We start from the raw sequence: 16,646 nt of genomic DNA, 5'->3' as shown, positions 1-16,646 counted from the left end.
TAAAAAATAGAATATATATTTTGTACCTCAGTTCAAAAGAGTGGGAAACCATCTCTAAAGCTGAAAAAGAGAAACTCCAGCAACAGAATGCCGAAGATGGAGAGTTCTGGTGAGTTAAAGATAACAATCATTGCAGTTATGTATTTTGAGAGTGATAGGTATGAACAAGAGTTACAATTTGATGATTGTACCCCTTTATTCAAACATGTTAATGCAATGTTTAGGATGTCATTTAAGGACTTCAAGAAAAAATTCACCAAGATTGAGATTTGCAACCTGACCCCTGATGCTCTGGAAGACGATAAGTTACACAAGTGGACAGTGTCAGTTAATGAGGGACGCTGGATAAGAGGCTGCTCTGCTGGAGGCTGCAGGAAATATCCAAGTGAGTACATTGTTAAAAAAACATAGTTTTTCATTTAATACCTATTTTTTCCTAGTTTCTTTCTTTTAACACAATTAAACAAGCATTAAAAAAATAATGTGAATGGTGTACTATAGACACATTTTGGACAAACCCACAATACCGCCTGCGACTCATGGAGGAAGATGACGACCCAGAGGATGATGAAGTGACCTGCACTTTTGTTGTTGCTCTGATGCAGAAAAACAGACGTAGCAAGTTGGGTGTAAAACTCCTCACTATTGGATTTTCCATCTATGAGGTACTCACATTTGCACATAAAAGCACTGTAAAAAATAGTCCATTTGACTTGTACGCTATATTCCAAGTCTACTGAAGCAATAGTATTGCTTTTTGTGACATAGAGACCAACATTTTAATTAATTTTTTGCTGAATAAATGAATGAGGGTGAGAAATGTATATTTTCATGACTGAAATTTTATGACACACACTATACTATACTAAATTTTCATTATTGAGTTGGTAACACATTACTTGTCTCTATAGGTGCCAAAGGAGGTATGAAAATGCAAAGAAGACCCTTACAGAGTTCTGTCTACCCTGGGCTTGTGTATATTATCCTGTGCATGCAGTGCCTTCTCTATATTTGTCATGGTTTGTTTATAGATACAGAATTGATCAACTTCTTTGTAACTGATGAGATATCCTCTGTTGTTGTTCTTTGTCTTTGGCTGTCAGATGCATGGAAACCAGCAGAACATGCAGAAGGAGTTCTTCATTTCTAACTCCTCTAAGGCTCATTGCAGAGCCTTCATTAACTTGCGAGAGGTGACCCAGCGTTTCCGTATGAGTCCTGGCGAGTATGTCATCGTTCCCTCCACCTATGAGCCCCACCGGGAAGGCGAGTTCCTCCTCCGTGTCTTCTCTGAAAAGAAGAACACCTCTGAGTGAGTGAGAAAACAAGGGATAGGAGGAATGGTGTAATTTTCCTAAATGTGCAATGGTGTCAGATAGTGTTACAGAGTTTATTTTCCCTCACCTCGCATTCCTAATTTTTCTGGTGTTTGCCTTATGTAGTTGTTTGTAAGTCACTTTAAATCATGTGTCATAAGTGAATAACTTCTGCAACATCTGACTGCAAATCAGCTGTTACATTAGTTAATTCTCATGTCAAGTTTTGAATCATCCTATGTACTCTTAAAAAATAACTTTCTGTAAAGGCTTGGGCAAATGACCCTTCGGCTAAGCACTGCCCAACTTGGTTACATTTGCTTGCCCTGACAAGATTTGCAGAACTTCCCATAGGAATTAATTGGAGCTTGCTGTGTATGGCATGATCAGAATTGAGGCAAACAATGATCACAGTCACTTGAAAAGTGAAATAATCATTTGATGTTGATTACACACCTGATAACATTAGTGTAAATTAACAGAACTACTCATAATGTCTCAAAACACACTCACTAAGATGCTGTGAACTTTTTAGCCTTAACAAAGACCTGAATCATTACTTAAATGAATTAACATTAAGTTATCAGCTTTATGTTCTACATGTTCATTTGGGAATGAGGGCTGACATTGTTTAATCCATAGCATGTAGTCTCTGTAGGTACCAATGAAATTTTTTTTTATCGTTTTTATAAAATTCGCCATAAAACTATTCAAACACACATCACTCCCATAGACACTTGTTGGAAAAAAGCAAGTGCTCATCAGAGAAAAGGCAGTTGACAATAGTTGCTTGGATAGGATTGTTCAGAAACGCTTTTAAGGCGGGGCTTAGCGAAGGGTTGACAATGGGTTAGAAATGGCTCTTAAATTCTGCTTTAAATTAGTTTAAGACGATGATGTTACTAAGAGCGGCATGGTTATATTACCACTGGAATAACAAGGTATTTTAAAAGTTACCTAATAGTTCTCTTCAGTGAAGTGACAGGAAACAACTGGGAAAAGGGGGTGAAAACCACAAAGGAGAAAAATTGTAACGACAATTTGATTTGTAAACCTGGAAGAAATCGTCCCCAGTTCGAGGCTGTAATGGAATCTTTTTTAGGACAAGCAACAGCACATATTGGGACCCTCCGGTAAACATTTTCTTTCAGTTCTGGCCCAATCTGATGCACAGTTAAACATCATCTACAAGGAAGGCATGGACACACAAAGGACTGCTGATGATGCTGCTTGTTCAAGCTGGAGCCTTAAGCATGATCAAGGAGCATTTCATTAATGATGATGTCATAGTATAGCTAATTATAGCTGTGGCCTATATGTATGTTTGGCCCTGTGGTAGTCATTATAACCATTAATGCAACTTCACTTTTTCCACACATTGTGTGAATCACACTGATAGTGTTATGATTTACTAATTATACTGAGAATCGTTTAACTTTAATCATAGATAATAATACTTTAAATCCATCATAGTTACATTACACTTGTTTAGCAAAGAAAACAGGCACATATTACATCAGGTTATATGGTCGATATAAGCAGAGTAAGGATTGGTCATTTGGCCATTACTTATAAGTGCCTGGAAGGAAAAGCAAAACAAATTAAATATAAACTCAAACATAAATGGAAACCTAGTCAAAAAAAACTACTGTCTGCAGAAAAGGCCCCTGCTTTTTTGCCCCCACCTATACTGTTTACAATGGTGACCAGTATTTGTTGGTTTCTTCTCAGGGAGATAGAGAACAGGATTGAGGCTGATCATCCAGTGGTAAGTACTTGATCATGTTTTTCATCTTTTGAAAAAGCGTTTGCACTGCTTTTAATATTGGGTTATGAGGCCCTGCTCCAGACAGCCTGATCAAACTGTGAATTTGGCAGCAAGATGTCAAAGGTTCTTCTGCTGAAATCGATCTGCGCTTACCAAAATCGAATCACCATCCCCAGTGGCAAAAGCTAGAAGAGGTGAAATGTCCACAGGGTGGCAGCAAAAGAAGGTTGTATTTTTTTTTGTAAATTATGAAATACAGTAAACAGGGATGCCTATTTTATCAACCCTACCCACAAACCCCAACCCTAGACTTTACTCTCAGTGTAGTAAAATGTAATTTTAGAGCAAAAATGCAACCTCAGTATTCCGCTTATTTATGTAACCGCAATTACTTCCTGGTTTCTATGGGAACAGAAACCCATGTCTCAGAGTAAGCATGATCACTTCCTGGCTTAAGTGTAACCAGATCCCAAGGAGTTTGCAAGCACAATGCACTGTCAGTAGTACCACAGGAGAAGTTCAACATGTTTGAATTGATGCAAAATGACACTTGGCGACACTTGGCGCTTGTCAGGAGATGGGGATGGCGCTTGTTAGTAATTCAGGAGACGGGGGATGGTGTTTGTCAGTAATTAAGGAGATAGGGATGGCGCTGGTCAGTAATTCAGGAGATTGGGGATGACGCTTGTCAGTAATTCAGGAGATGGGGATGATGCTTGTCAGTAATTCAGGAGATGGGGGATGGTGTTTGTCAGTAATTCATGAAATGGGGGATAGCACTTGTCATTAAGTCAGGAGATGGTGGATGATGCTTGTCAGTAATTCAGAAGATGGGGATTGTGTTTGTCAGTAATTCAGGAGATGGGATGGCACTTATCAGTAATTCAGAAGATGGGGATGGCGCTTGTCAGTAATTCAGGAGATGGGGATGGTGTTTGTCAGTAATTAAGGAGATGGGGATGGCATTTGTCAGTAATTAAGGAGATGGGGATGGCATTTGTCAGTAATTCAGGAGATGGGGGATGGCACTTGTCAGTAATTCAGGAGATGGGGATGGCATTTGTCAGTAATTAAGGAGATGGGGATGGCACTTGTCAGTAATTCAGGAGATGGGGATGGCACATGTCAGTAATTCAGGAGATGTGGGAAGGTGCTTGTCAGTATTTCAGAAGATGGGGGTGGCAATTGTCAGTAATTAAGAAGATGGGGATGGCGCTTGTCAGTAATTCAGGAGATGGGGAATGACGGTTGTCATTAATTCAGGAGATGGGGGATGGTGTTTGTGAGTAATTAAGGAGATGGAGGATGGCACTTGTCAGTAATTCAGGAGATTGGGATGGTGTTTGTCAGTAATTCAGGAGATGGGGGATGGCACTTGTCAGTAATTCAGGAGATGGGATGGCGCTTGTCAGGAGATGGGGATGGCTCTTGTTAGTAATTCAGGAGATGCGGGATTGCATTTGTCAGTAATTCAGGAGATAAGGATGGCGCTTGTCAGTAATTCAAGAGATTGGGGATGATTCTTGTCAGTAATTCAGGAGATATGGGATGGCGTTTGTCAGTAATTCATGAAATGGGGGATGCACTTGTCATTAATTCAGGAGATGGTGGATGATGCTTGTCAGTAATTCAGGAGATGGGGATGGTGTTTGTCAGTAATTAAGGAGATGGGGGATGGCACTTGTCAGTAATTCAGGAGAAGGGGATGGCACTTATCAGTAATTCAGAAGATGGGGATGGTGCTTGTCAGTAATTCAGGAGATGGGGGATGGTGTTTGTCAGTAATTAAGGAGATGGGGGATGGCACTTGTCAGTAATTCAGGAGATGGGGATGGCATTTGTCAGTAATTAAGGAGATGGGGGTGGCACTTGTCAGTAATTCAGGAGATGGGGATGGCATTTGTCAGTATTTCAGAAGATGGGGGTGGCAATTGTCAGTAATTCAGAAGATGGGGATGGCGCTTGTCAGTAATTCAGGAGATGGGGAATGACAGTTGTCATTAATTCAGGAGATGGGGGATAGTGTTTGTCAGTAATTAAGGAGATGGGGGATGGCACTTGTCAGTAATTCTGGAGATGGGGATGGTGTTTGTCAGTAATTAAGGAGATGGGGGATGGCACTTGTCAGTAATTCAGGAAATGGAGATGATGCCGGTCAGTAATTCAGGAGATGGGGGATGGTGTTTGTCAGTAATTCAGGAGATGGGAATGGAACTTGTCAGTAATTCAGGAGATGGGGATGGCGATTGTCAGTAATTCAGGAGATGGGGAATGGTGCTTGTCAGTAATTCAGGAAATGGGGATGATGCCGGTCAGTAATTCAGGAGATGGGGAATGGCGCTTGTCAGTAATTCAGGAAATGGAGATGATGCCGGTCAGTAATTCAGGAGATGGGGGATGGTGTTTGTCAGTAATTCAGGAGATGGGGATGGCACTTGTCAGTAATTCAGGAGATGGGGGATGGTGCTTGTCAGTATTTCAGAAGATTGGGGGGTGGCAATTGTCAGTATTTCAGAAGATGGGGGGTGGCAATTGTCAGTAATTCAGAAGATGGGGATGGCGTTTGTCAGTAATTCAGGAGATGGGGAATGACGGTTGTCATTAATTCAGGAGATGGGGATGGTGTTTGTCAGTAATTAAGGAGATGGGGGATGGCACTTGTCAGTAATTCAGGAGATGGGGGATGGCACTTGTCAGTAATTCAGGAGATGGGGATGATGTTTGTCAGTAATTTAGAAGCTCGGGATAGCGAATGTCAATAATTCAGGAGATGGGGAATGGCACTTGTCAGTAATTCAGGAAATGGTGATGATGCTGGTCAGTAATTCAGGAGATGGGGATTGGCGCTTGTCAGTAATTCAGGAGATGGGGGATGGCGCTTGGCAGTAATTCAGAAGATGTGGGATGGTGTTTGTCAGTAATTCAGGAGATGGGGATGACGCTTGTCAGTAATTCAGGAGATGGGGGATGGCGCTTGTCAGTAATTCAGGAGATGGGGGATGGCGCCTGTCAGTAATTCAGGAGATGGGGGATGACATTTGTGAGTAATTCAGGAAATGGTGGATGATGCCAGTCTGTAATTCAGAAGATGGGGGATGGTGTTTGTTAGTAATTCAAGATATGGGGGATGACGCTTGTCAGTAATTTAGGAGATGGGGGATGATGGTTGTCAGTAATTCAGCAGACTTAGGTTGATTTTAGGGTACATGAACATTTGGAAGCAGTATTTAGATTCCTGTGTGATCTTTTTGCTCTAGAGCAGGGTTGATGCTAACCCCAAATTGCAGTGGTGTAGTGGTGACTGAAGAGGTGGCCATACTATGAATTTATCAGTCTGAAAGTATGATTGGTTAGCAAATATCCCATCTTGGCTGAAACATGATTGTTTAGAGAGAAACTCTGTACTCTTAAAAAAAAAGCACTTAGATCGCCAATAGATTGAAAAATTACAGGTCAAAATCTTCACTAATATTAGTTAAGTATACGCAAAATCCTTCGAAAGATAGATGGGCTTCCGCCATATGCTTGTGGATGCTCTAGACTACACTACTGTCGAATTGTGGTGCCAAAGGTATACAGTGTGAACTGTTAACCAAGGGTAAAAGGTGACTAGTTTGGAAAATGTTTACAAATTAATGAAAAAAAATGATCCTGGTTTAAAAGTTTCAAGTTTGAAAAGCCAACAAGTGTTTGAAGCCTGAGGTCATTCCAGACATGTGATCTCACACCAAACGGGAGGCTCATGCTACACTCCGCGATCCACGCACAATTTACCACGTGGCCCATTGAGATCGAGAACCCCTAATTGCGACCATGAGGAGGTTATCCCGTGACTCTATGCTCCCTAGTGTTGTGAACTTTTTCTTCGTTGTCGAAGCAGAGACCAGGAGACGTTGGGATATCTTTTAAGCAGAATTTACTCTTTATTGAGAAGTCGCTGTTGCATCGCTGTAGTCATCCAAGTCTGTCTCAATAACTCAGTACGATAGGGTTTTTATACCTTTCAAGGGTGAGGGGACTTGATTATACATAGAGGTGGAGACACTCTGAAACAAAGCATGTAAATGAGTCACCTCGTTACAGGAAATTCCCCAGCCCTGATCTCATCAGCATAACAGTGTGATTCGAATGCACAGAAACTAATCTAATCAGCCGGACTATTCAGCGACTTGGTCAGGGGCTCCAAGAGTCATTTAAAGAGAAAAGGTGATCCGACTAATTTAACTTACAATAGAGAGATCAAGACAGGCAGAAATCTCCTGCTGGAAACCTTGACTATACCTCAAATACTAAATTCAATCTATAAACTTTCTCAGTTTATATATTATTATATTGGAACCTAAATTAAACATTTAATAAATTTGTAATACAACACTAGCAACAGGCCAATTTGGTTGCTTGGGAGACCTGACTGGAGTCACCAGGGGTGGTAGTCAGTGTCTTTACTCGCTGAGCTACCCAGACCTACCCCCCCTTACATCATCTTTTGAAATATTGTTTATTTAAAAATAATGGAGCAACAATGGAGCAAAATTAAAGCATTTCTTTTAGCATATGCTAGTACGATGACAGAGACAACACAACCAAATTAGCAAAGCAAATAAAAGCTAAAACATAACGGAAATAAAGCCACACTTCAACAAAATAAAGCCATACAACGGAAAATCCACAGAACATCGAATGATCAGAAAATACATTATTTTTAACTTTTTGACTGTATTTTAAGTCGTATTTGAAGATGTGAACACTTTTTACAAGTTGGAATCTTGTAATTATGGTAATTCTGACATGATGTGAATGCACCATTATCTATCTAATCTAATTTATAATAAAATTAAATCTACAATAATTTCAAGGTTTCAGTTCATATGATTATGTCTCAAAATTCCACTTGATTTTTCTAATCAAAACAAAGTCTGTTTGAATTATTGAGAATAAGGGCATATAATTCACATACTATTGTCAATTTTTATTTCTGGGGGTGATCAAATTCTGTAGCTTCTCACACAATAAAAATAATTAATCATATAAAACAAATAGAAAAAAATCAGTTTTGACAGATGTAATTTATAACTCCTGTGTCTGATCAGCCGAATCCAGCTTCCAATGGGGAAGAGAGCAAGGAGGACCAGCAGTTCCTGTCCTTTTTCCAGCAGATTGCGGTGGACGTGAGTACTTGGGAGCCAGTAATCGCTGGGGTGAGTGTGAGTATGGTGGTGGGGTGGGACCAGTAAATTAACCATGTAACAATGGTAACAGCAATATCATTACAGTTTGACTTATGCCTCATAAACATGATAAACACCACACTTGGCTCTTTCTTATATTATACAGAAAATGGAAATCTCGGCCAATGAGCTCAAAGATGTCTTGAACACAGTGGTGTCTAAAAGTAAGCATCTCTGCTTGACTGTGTCGTGGTTATGTTTTATTCGGTAAACTGTGTTCATCTGCTTATTCACAGACAAGAACATTCACACTGAGGGCTTCAGTCCAGATAACTGTAGAAGTATGATCGCCCTCATGGACGTATCCTTTGTATCAGGATTGCTTTTGCATTTGCAGTCTTTTTAGAAGGTAAAATCTAAACAAAAATGACAATCCAAGTTTTGAATTACCAGGGAAGCAGTTTTAGAACTTCTAATGAATTTCTAATAAATGCAACTCTGAGCTTAACTGTATAAACAGGTATAATGCCCCAAACAAAGTGTTCTTAACCCTAATCAAACAGATGGATGGAACAGGCAGACTTAACCTTCAAGAGTTCAGACACTTGTGGAACAAAATTAAACAGTGGCAGGTTTGAAGTGTACTAAATCTTTCTTACATAAATAAAGCACCAAAGCCTGTTCCACACATTTATATAAATAATCTCTGCAGGGAATCTTTAAGCGCTATGACTTTGATCATACTAGCACAATCAGTAGCTATGAGATGAGGAATGCCATCAACGATGCAGGTAAAGTTAAATAGTTTGCAAGAATTTCATAGTAGACCATGTTCATTTGTTCTCATGTTGAAGAACTAACTCTAATGAACTGGTCACTGTACAGTCACTTGTCTTGTGCCATTCAGGGTTCCGTCTGAATAACCAGCTGTATGACATCATCACCTTGCGCTATGCCGATGAAAACATGAAGGTCGACTTCGACAGTTTCATCAGCTGTCTTGTGCGACTGGAGGGGATGTTCAGTAAGTTGTTGAACTACCTGCAAACAGATCTTTTTACAATTGCTCAAGCGCAGAGCTTACTTCTTTGCAAATGTAGTTTATGGGATGTGACGTCAAATGAACAAACAACATGGATGATTTTCGGGACATGAACATTCGCCACTAGGTGGTGCTATTCCGATTTCATCACATTGGGTCTGAATATGAGTGGCAAAATATTTGACACAAACACATCAATTTCTTGTGTAATTATGTTGGTTTTCATGTAACTTGTTTTTTCAATGGCCGATTCTTAAAGTATTACCCCAATCCAAAATATGTGGTTACATGCAAAGCACCACTAATTACTTATCATTACTAAACCTAAAGCACTACTTTAACCCAGTAACGGTACATTTGGAATTTATTGAACATTACCGGGTTGAAGAACAACTACATACACTTTATGTGTTAAAATTTTTTTAAATACATACAGTATGTTCCAAAAAGTTTAGTGGGTTTTGGTTAAAGTATTTCCTATGGTAAATTTGAAAGTACATTCAAAGTGTTTGAAGCTAACATGTTCTCTTTGTAGGAGCATTCCAGGCCTTTGATCAAGATGGAGATGGAACCATCAGACTTAATGTACTGGAGGTAAGTGGATGCCATTTCATGAAGACTGAGCTTTGGGATGTGCCAATTTTAAAGGGTTAGTTCAACCAAAAAGGAAAATTCTCTCATCATTTACTCACCCTCATGCCATCCCAGAAGTGTATGACTTTCTTTGTTCTGCTGAACGCAAACAAAGATTTTTAGAAGAATATCTCAGCCCTATAGGTCCATACAATCAAGTGAATGGTGACCAGAACTCCAAAAAAGGAGATAAAGACAGCATAAAAGTAATCCATAAGACTCCAACTTTTGGATATCTTTTCACCATTCACTTCCATTGTATGGACCTTAAGAGCTGAAGTGGTGGTGGCGTAGTGGTTAAAGCACAAGGCTGTTAATCAGAAGGTCACAGGTTCTAACCCCACGGCCACCACCATTGTGTCCTTGAGGAAGGCACTTAACTCCAGGTTGTTCCGGGGGGATTGTCCCTGTAATAATTGCACTGTAAGTCGCTTTGGATGAAAGCGTCTGCCAAATGCGTAAATGTAAATGCAAATTTGTGTTCAGCAGAACAAAGACATACACTTCTGGGATGTTATGAGTGTGAGTAAATGATGAGAGAATTTTCATTTTTGCATGAACTATCCCTTGTAGGGTCATATACTACTCATTAGCTTCCCACTTCAGACATTTCATGAGTCATGACATAAATCTTAACCACCAAACATGATATTTCTGTTGGTTAATAAGGTAGCTTTTCTATGCAGACATTTTAAAGACACCCCCAAGGCTGATTGACAGGTGTCCTTGGTTGGCAAATGCAATTCCAAAAAGGATTGCGACTCTATTTGAATTTTGGCAGGATTGGAATGTGAAGTTGAGGAAACTAAATCCCAAATGGAGGCATTACCATTACTATTTCAATACTACCATTTGAAATTTGGGAGACATTGTGCTTTTAATATAAGGAAATGGTAGGATTTGCCCATTTGTCCTGAAATGGGATGGTTACACATATAATGAGAGTGATGTGCCTTCATCTCATTTTAACCATATTTATCATAAGTACTATTCAGGTGTAAAACATACTTGTGCACCTTTAATTGAGTCTCAACACTTATAATCAAGATAATAGTATTTTCTTCATTTCAAGTGCTTGTGAACTTACTACTTTCCTGGCCACCATGTAGATGCTGCACCATTTCGAAATGTTTACTCTCTGTTACATATTTATCACAAGGGAGTTTATTAAGGTTAGTTGAATTTACATGTTTGTACCCAGAATGTTAAACAGGTGTTTAAATTTCTCCAAATGAACAGTGGCTCCAGCTAACCATGTATGCATAGACCACCTATGGATCCAGGTGAGCCCAAGCTCTGCAAGGACCAGAACTACCAGCTTTTACCTCAACACTCAATGTGCCAGACTACTGTTACCTCTTTCTCTGTACCTCAGCCCACATTCACCACCAGCTCTATACAACACAACTGTCTCAAATCTCATACATGATTACTCATCTTCATTTAAAACATTCTGGGATGGAAAGATGGGTGAAACCAACATGGCTGATTAATAGACTGGTCCATTACTTTATCTTTATATACTATCCAATTCTCAGTCTCACCAAAGGTTATGTTGGTAAAGCTGATGGTCCACCCAGCAGTGGTTTACCTAAATGCATTAGCTTTTTCCCTTCATCTGCCTTCTTGCTCTTTGGCATCTTTTTCTTACACATAGAAAACATGGAATCTCTTTTTGCCTCAGAGACAAATCTTCGTCATACTACAACCATATCTGAATCACTTTTCTTGAAAAATATTGTCTTTGCTTCTTTACTCGGACATGATCTACTTGCATCCCAACTTCCCATTTTGATTGGTAATGACAAAATCCATAAATAACTAAACACACATGGACCATGTATATGGTTCTGTTGCAAAAGCAGCTTGTTTTCAGACAGATTAGCTGTTTCAGTATCAACTCCCCATTCTTGTTTCAAATCCTGGATGTTTCTAGAGACGTGTTACAATTTTGTTATGAAGTTAATGTGATGGGAAATACGAACACAGGAAGAGCCAAATAAGGAAGGAGTACCATCAAGAACTGCTGGAGGAGAATCATCAGGAAACAGCATAGAACTTATGACTACCTGATGGATGGCAGTGTTCAGGGTCTTCGATTCATACTGTGGGCTTAGACATGGGTTGAACTTTTTTGTGCGTGCTTCATTTAACCTTTTGTTCAAATGAGTATCCTAACTTCTTCACCAGTTTAAATAAATAATTGTGTAGTTCTCGGTTTAAGTGCTTTCCCAGGAAAAAAAAAAGTTGTATTCTGGATTTTGTTTTATCCTAATTATTTGCACAAATGGAACTGGCACTTTCCACAAATAGATAAGTTGTAATTACAAAGTGTGGTCAGAATTGTAAAGAAAAAAGGTTTTTTTTTTCCAACAAAGGGTCAGTGAAAAGAGGTGCTTAAAGGAATATTCCAGGTTCAATACAAGTTAAGCTTAATCAACAGCATTTGTGGCAAAATGTTCATACCACAAAAAGCAATTTCGACTCTCATTTTCTTTAAAAAAGCAAAAATCTGGGTTACAGTGACTACATCTATATGGACACCAGAAATGGCACATTGCGAGAAAGTAGCCTTCCCGTTTACATGCACCGTATAAGCGGCATACTCTTTACTCCCTTATACATGCAGATCGGTAAGCACCTTTCTTCACAGCAACTTAATTTTCCCACGACACTTCTATAAATAACAAACATGGCATCCTAGGAAGACTTAACTATTCGTATTACCCATTGCTTCGCTTTATTCCAGTAGGGCTGCAATTAACTGACTAATCTAACGATTATCATAATGATTATTCAATTATTCGGATGATTATTGCAACGATTATTCATTAGCACTTAGCCAACAATTCAGCTTGTGTCTAGAGTTAAAAGGTTGTATTAAGCGTGCTTACTAACCATAAAGAGGACAAAATCATCTTTTAAAAATACCTCTAAATGACATTTGCTGAATTACTGGAAGAATTGTTTTTTTTATGTTTAATTCAGTAAACAAAATCACTGCAAAAAAATCTTATTGTTATTGAGTGTTTTTGTCTTGTTTTATATAAAAAAAATGGTTTAAATCATTAGAACGAGATACATTAACTTGAGAAGCAACATATAAGATATTTAGACTTGCTTTCAGAGAATATACAGTATTTTGAATAGAAGTATATTTTGTATACAAGTGTATTTTTTTTATTTTAATACTTTCAGTGCAGTAAAGATAAAATACACTTATATTCATATGTTGTCTGAAAGCAAGTCAAAATATATTTTATGTTGCTTCTCAGGTACAGTTGAAGTCAAACGTTTACATACACTTTACAGGTTGAAGTCATTAAACCTCATTTTTTAACCACTCCACAGATTTCATATTTGCAAACTATAGTTTTGGCAAGTCGATTTGGACATCTACTTTGTGCATTACATGAATAATTTTTCCAACAGTTGTTTACAGGCAGATTGTTTCACTTTTAATTGACTAAATCACAATTCCATTAGGTCAGAAGTTAACTGTGTCTTTAAGCAGCTTGGAAAATTCCAGAAAATTATGTCAAGTCTTTAGGCAATTAGCTTTTGATAAGCTAATTGGAAGTGTACCTGTGGATGTATTTTAAGGCCTACCTTCAAACTCAGTCCCACTTTGCTTGACATCATGGGGAAATCAAAAGAAATCAGCCAAGACCTCAGAATACAAATTGTGAACCTCCACAAGTCTCTTTCATACTTGGGAGCAATTTTCAAACATCTGAAGGTACCACGTTCATCTGTACAAACTATAGTATGCAAGTATAAAAACCATGGGACCAAACAACCATCATACCACTCAGGAAGGAGATGCATTCTGTCTCCTAGACATGAATGCAGTTTGGTATGAAAAGTGCAAATCAATCCCAAAACAACAGCAAAGGACCTTGTGAAGATGCTGGAGGAAACGGGTAGACAAGTATCTATATCGACATAACCTGAAAGGCTGCTTAGCAAGGAAGAAGCCACTGCTCCAAAACCACCATAAAACAATCCACACTACAGAATACAAGTGCATATGGGGACAAAGATGTTTGGAAAAGGGTAAGGCTTGCAAGCCGTAGAACACCATCCCAACCGTGAATCATGGGGGTGGCAGCATCATGTTGTGGGGGTGCTTTACTGCAGGAGGGTCTGGTGCACTTCACAAAATAGACGGCATCATGAGGAAGGAAAATTATGTGATATATTGAAGCAATAATCCAAGACATCAGCCAGAAATTTAAAGCTTGGTCCCAAATGGGTCTTCCAAATGGACAATGACCCCAATCATACCTCCAGATTTGTGTCAAAATGGCTTAAGGACAATAAAGTCAAGGTATCGGAGTGGCACTCACCTCAATCCAATAGAAAATTTGTGTGCAGAACTGAAAAAGAGTGTCCGAGCAAGGAGGCCTACAAACCTGACTCAGTTACACCAGTTCTGTCTGGAGGAATGGGCCAAAATTGCAGCAACTTATTGTGAGAAGCTTGTGGAAGGCTACCCAAAATGTTTGACCCAAGTTAAACAATTTAAAGGCAATGCTACCAAATTCTAACAAAGTGTATGTGACCCTCAGGGAATGTGATGAAAGAAATAAAATCTGAAATAAATAATTCTCTCTACTATTATTCTGACATTTCACATTCTTAAAATAAAGTATTGATCCTAACTGGGAATGTTTTCTATGATTAAATGTCAGGAATTGTGAAAAAGTGAGTTTAAATATATTTGGCTAAGGTGTATGTAAACCTCTGACTTCAACTGTAAATATATCTTGTTTTAAGGATTTAAAACTTCTTCTGCAGTACAGCTTCTTAAGTCAATTATCATTTTAGATATTTATTGGAAAACAACACAAAAAAGACTCATTCAAATGTTTTTTTTTTTTTTGTGTGTGTGTGCTGAGTGACTCCAGTCAGGCTTCCTAAGCAACCAGTTGGCCCGGTTGCTAGGGTGGGTAGAGTCACCTTGGGTTAACCTCCTTGTGGTCTCTATAATGTGTAGTTCTTGCTCTCGGTGGGGCACGTGGTGAGTTGTGCATGGATGCCGTGGAGAATAGCGTGAAGCCTCCACACGCGCTAGGTCTGTGCGATAGGTAATGCGCTCAAGTCGCATGATAAAATGTGTGGATTGACTGTCTCAGACGTGGAGGCAACTGAGATTCATCCTCCACCACCCGGATTGAGGCGAGTCACTATGCCACCGCGAGGACCTAGAGCGCATTGGGAATTCCAAATTGGGGAGAACCCCCCCCCCCCCCAAAAAAGCACTATCAAATCAGCTTTGCATCTCTTTGCGTGTAAGTGTATCAGCCGGGAGAAGTTTGAAACTCTCTCACGCTGTTTTTTCAAGTGACTCATAGAAGCGGCGTTGACCGCACAGATAAATGCCAGTTTCAGAGTTTGTGCACATTAAGGGGATTCACTTCCTTGCTATTTGAACTTTAATCCAGGATGCATTAAAGATATAATGCCGGTTTGTTTCCTTTTTATATGCTCCAACATGCAAGATTTGCTCCAGCGGGACGCCAGCTCCGGCTCCAATTTATTTAACGATGACAGTGCTTCTGTATTTACTTATTTTGGATAATCCCCTCATACTCTGCAATCTACATCACCTTAGGCTGTTTGGAAAGTTTGGAGTGTGACTGGACTGAGAGTTATTTTCTTCCTCTCCTCTCGTGCGTTTGAACTAAAGTGCTCCTCTCATCATTAGTTTCAAATGATCTCATGTTACGTTAAATTAGATCAAATGACAAGGAAATTTATGTCGACAATTTTGACAACGTTGACGATAACGTCGAATAAACGTCTCAGCCCTAATTATATTCCAGAGTTGTTGCTGTATGTTTTCGTAACTTTCTATCGCCACCTGCAGCGGAATTGCACTGCAATAGTGGGGTTTTCCTCTTACATAAAACTTCAGGATTCCTCCAATGTATGAGTGCATATACGAACGTGAAGGAACATTGATATTTTACATTTGTGTGTATAAATGTGTATAGTTTATAGTGTATGAACTTTTCCCACTGTGCTCCCAGAAATGTTGAATTCTTTCCACTTTGTTGACTTGTTGTTAATCTCCATCTCATGATGTTTGTTGTCGGGCCAACCCGTAAGCGTTAAAATACACTGTTCAATGTTTTAACATGATTTAGAGTGATAAAATCGCTTGCTTATCTTTTCTGTGTAAAGTTATATCCAATTTTACAAATTGGCCCCACTCACTACCATTGTAAACCTCACTGTAACCTCGATTTTTGCTTTGTTTGTTTTTTTAAGAAAAGGTGTTATGAGTCAAAATTAATTTTGTGGTATTCCTTTAAGCTTCAGAAAATGCTGTTTGTGCACCTTAGGTCAAATTAAATATTATATGAGCTATTTGCTATTCATTTAATATGGGATTTGCAATTTTTGCAATACTGAGAGAATGATACCATAATTGAAGATTTACCTAAATTAAGCTGTCACTCAAGTTGAGGTTTGCTATCTTGGGACCAAATATTGGTTTGTTGTAGTGATTGATAAACTTGTATTTTTCCTCATTTAAAGAAAAATTTGATTTTTTGTTTTTGTTTGAATAACTGAAAGCAGTCAACAGAAAAATGTGTTTAAATGATATTAAACATAGTACAGAAATGGTCAAAATGATGTTACTTGGTGGAGGACATTTGATGCGTTTAAAACTAACTACTTTTCATACAATATAAGATAATAGTTTATCT

General features: G+C 38.8%; 1 protein-coding gene across 2 annotated transcripts in view; it reads left to right on the top strand.

Moving 5' to 3' along the window:
• The window catches only part of LOC127656620 (calpain-3-like), a 30,144-nt gene extending 13,549 nt beyond the window's left edge, over nt 1-16,595 (top strand). Inside the window, exons 8-21 of one of the 2 annotated variants that reach the window (XM_052145032.1) lie at nt 32-109; nt 225-385; nt 502-665; nt 912-923; nt 1,104-1,312; nt 3,048-3,084; nt 8,175-8,252; nt 8,419-8,476; nt 8,549-8,613; nt 8,816-8,884; nt 8,965-9,043; nt 9,160-9,276; nt 9,830-9,888; nt 11,167-16,595. In XM_052145032.1, coding sequence (XP_052000992.1) covers nt 32-109; nt 225-385; nt 502-665; nt 912-923; nt 1,104-1,312; nt 3,048-3,084; nt 8,175-8,252; nt 8,419-8,476; nt 8,549-8,613; nt 8,816-8,884; nt 8,965-9,043; nt 9,160-9,276; nt 9,830-9,888; nt 11,167-11,193 — 1,213 coding nt within the window. In that variant the 3' untranslated portion in view covers nt 11,194-16,595. Of the gene's footprint in view, nt 1-31; nt 110-224; nt 386-501; nt 666-911; nt 924-1,103; nt 1,313-3,047; nt 3,085-8,174; nt 8,283-8,418; nt 8,477-8,548; nt 8,614-8,815; nt 8,885-8,964; nt 9,044-9,159; nt 9,277-9,829; nt 9,889-11,166 lie in introns of both variants that reach the window. The other variant, XM_052145033.1, reaches the window with a different exon arrangement.
• The last annotated feature ends 51 nt before the right edge of the window (nt 16,596-16,646 follow it).

Source organism: Xyrauchen texanus, chromosome 16 (assembly GCF_025860055.1).
Source record: "Xyrauchen texanus isolate HMW12.3.18 chromosome 16, RBS_HiC_50CHRs, whole genome shotgun sequence".
Classification (NCBI taxonomy): Eukaryota; Metazoa; Chordata; class Actinopteri; order Cypriniformes; family Catostomidae; genus Xyrauchen; species Xyrauchen texanus.
The sequence above is the reverse complement of the archived record's forward strand: the minus strand, read 5'-3'. Positions and strand labels throughout refer to the sequence as shown.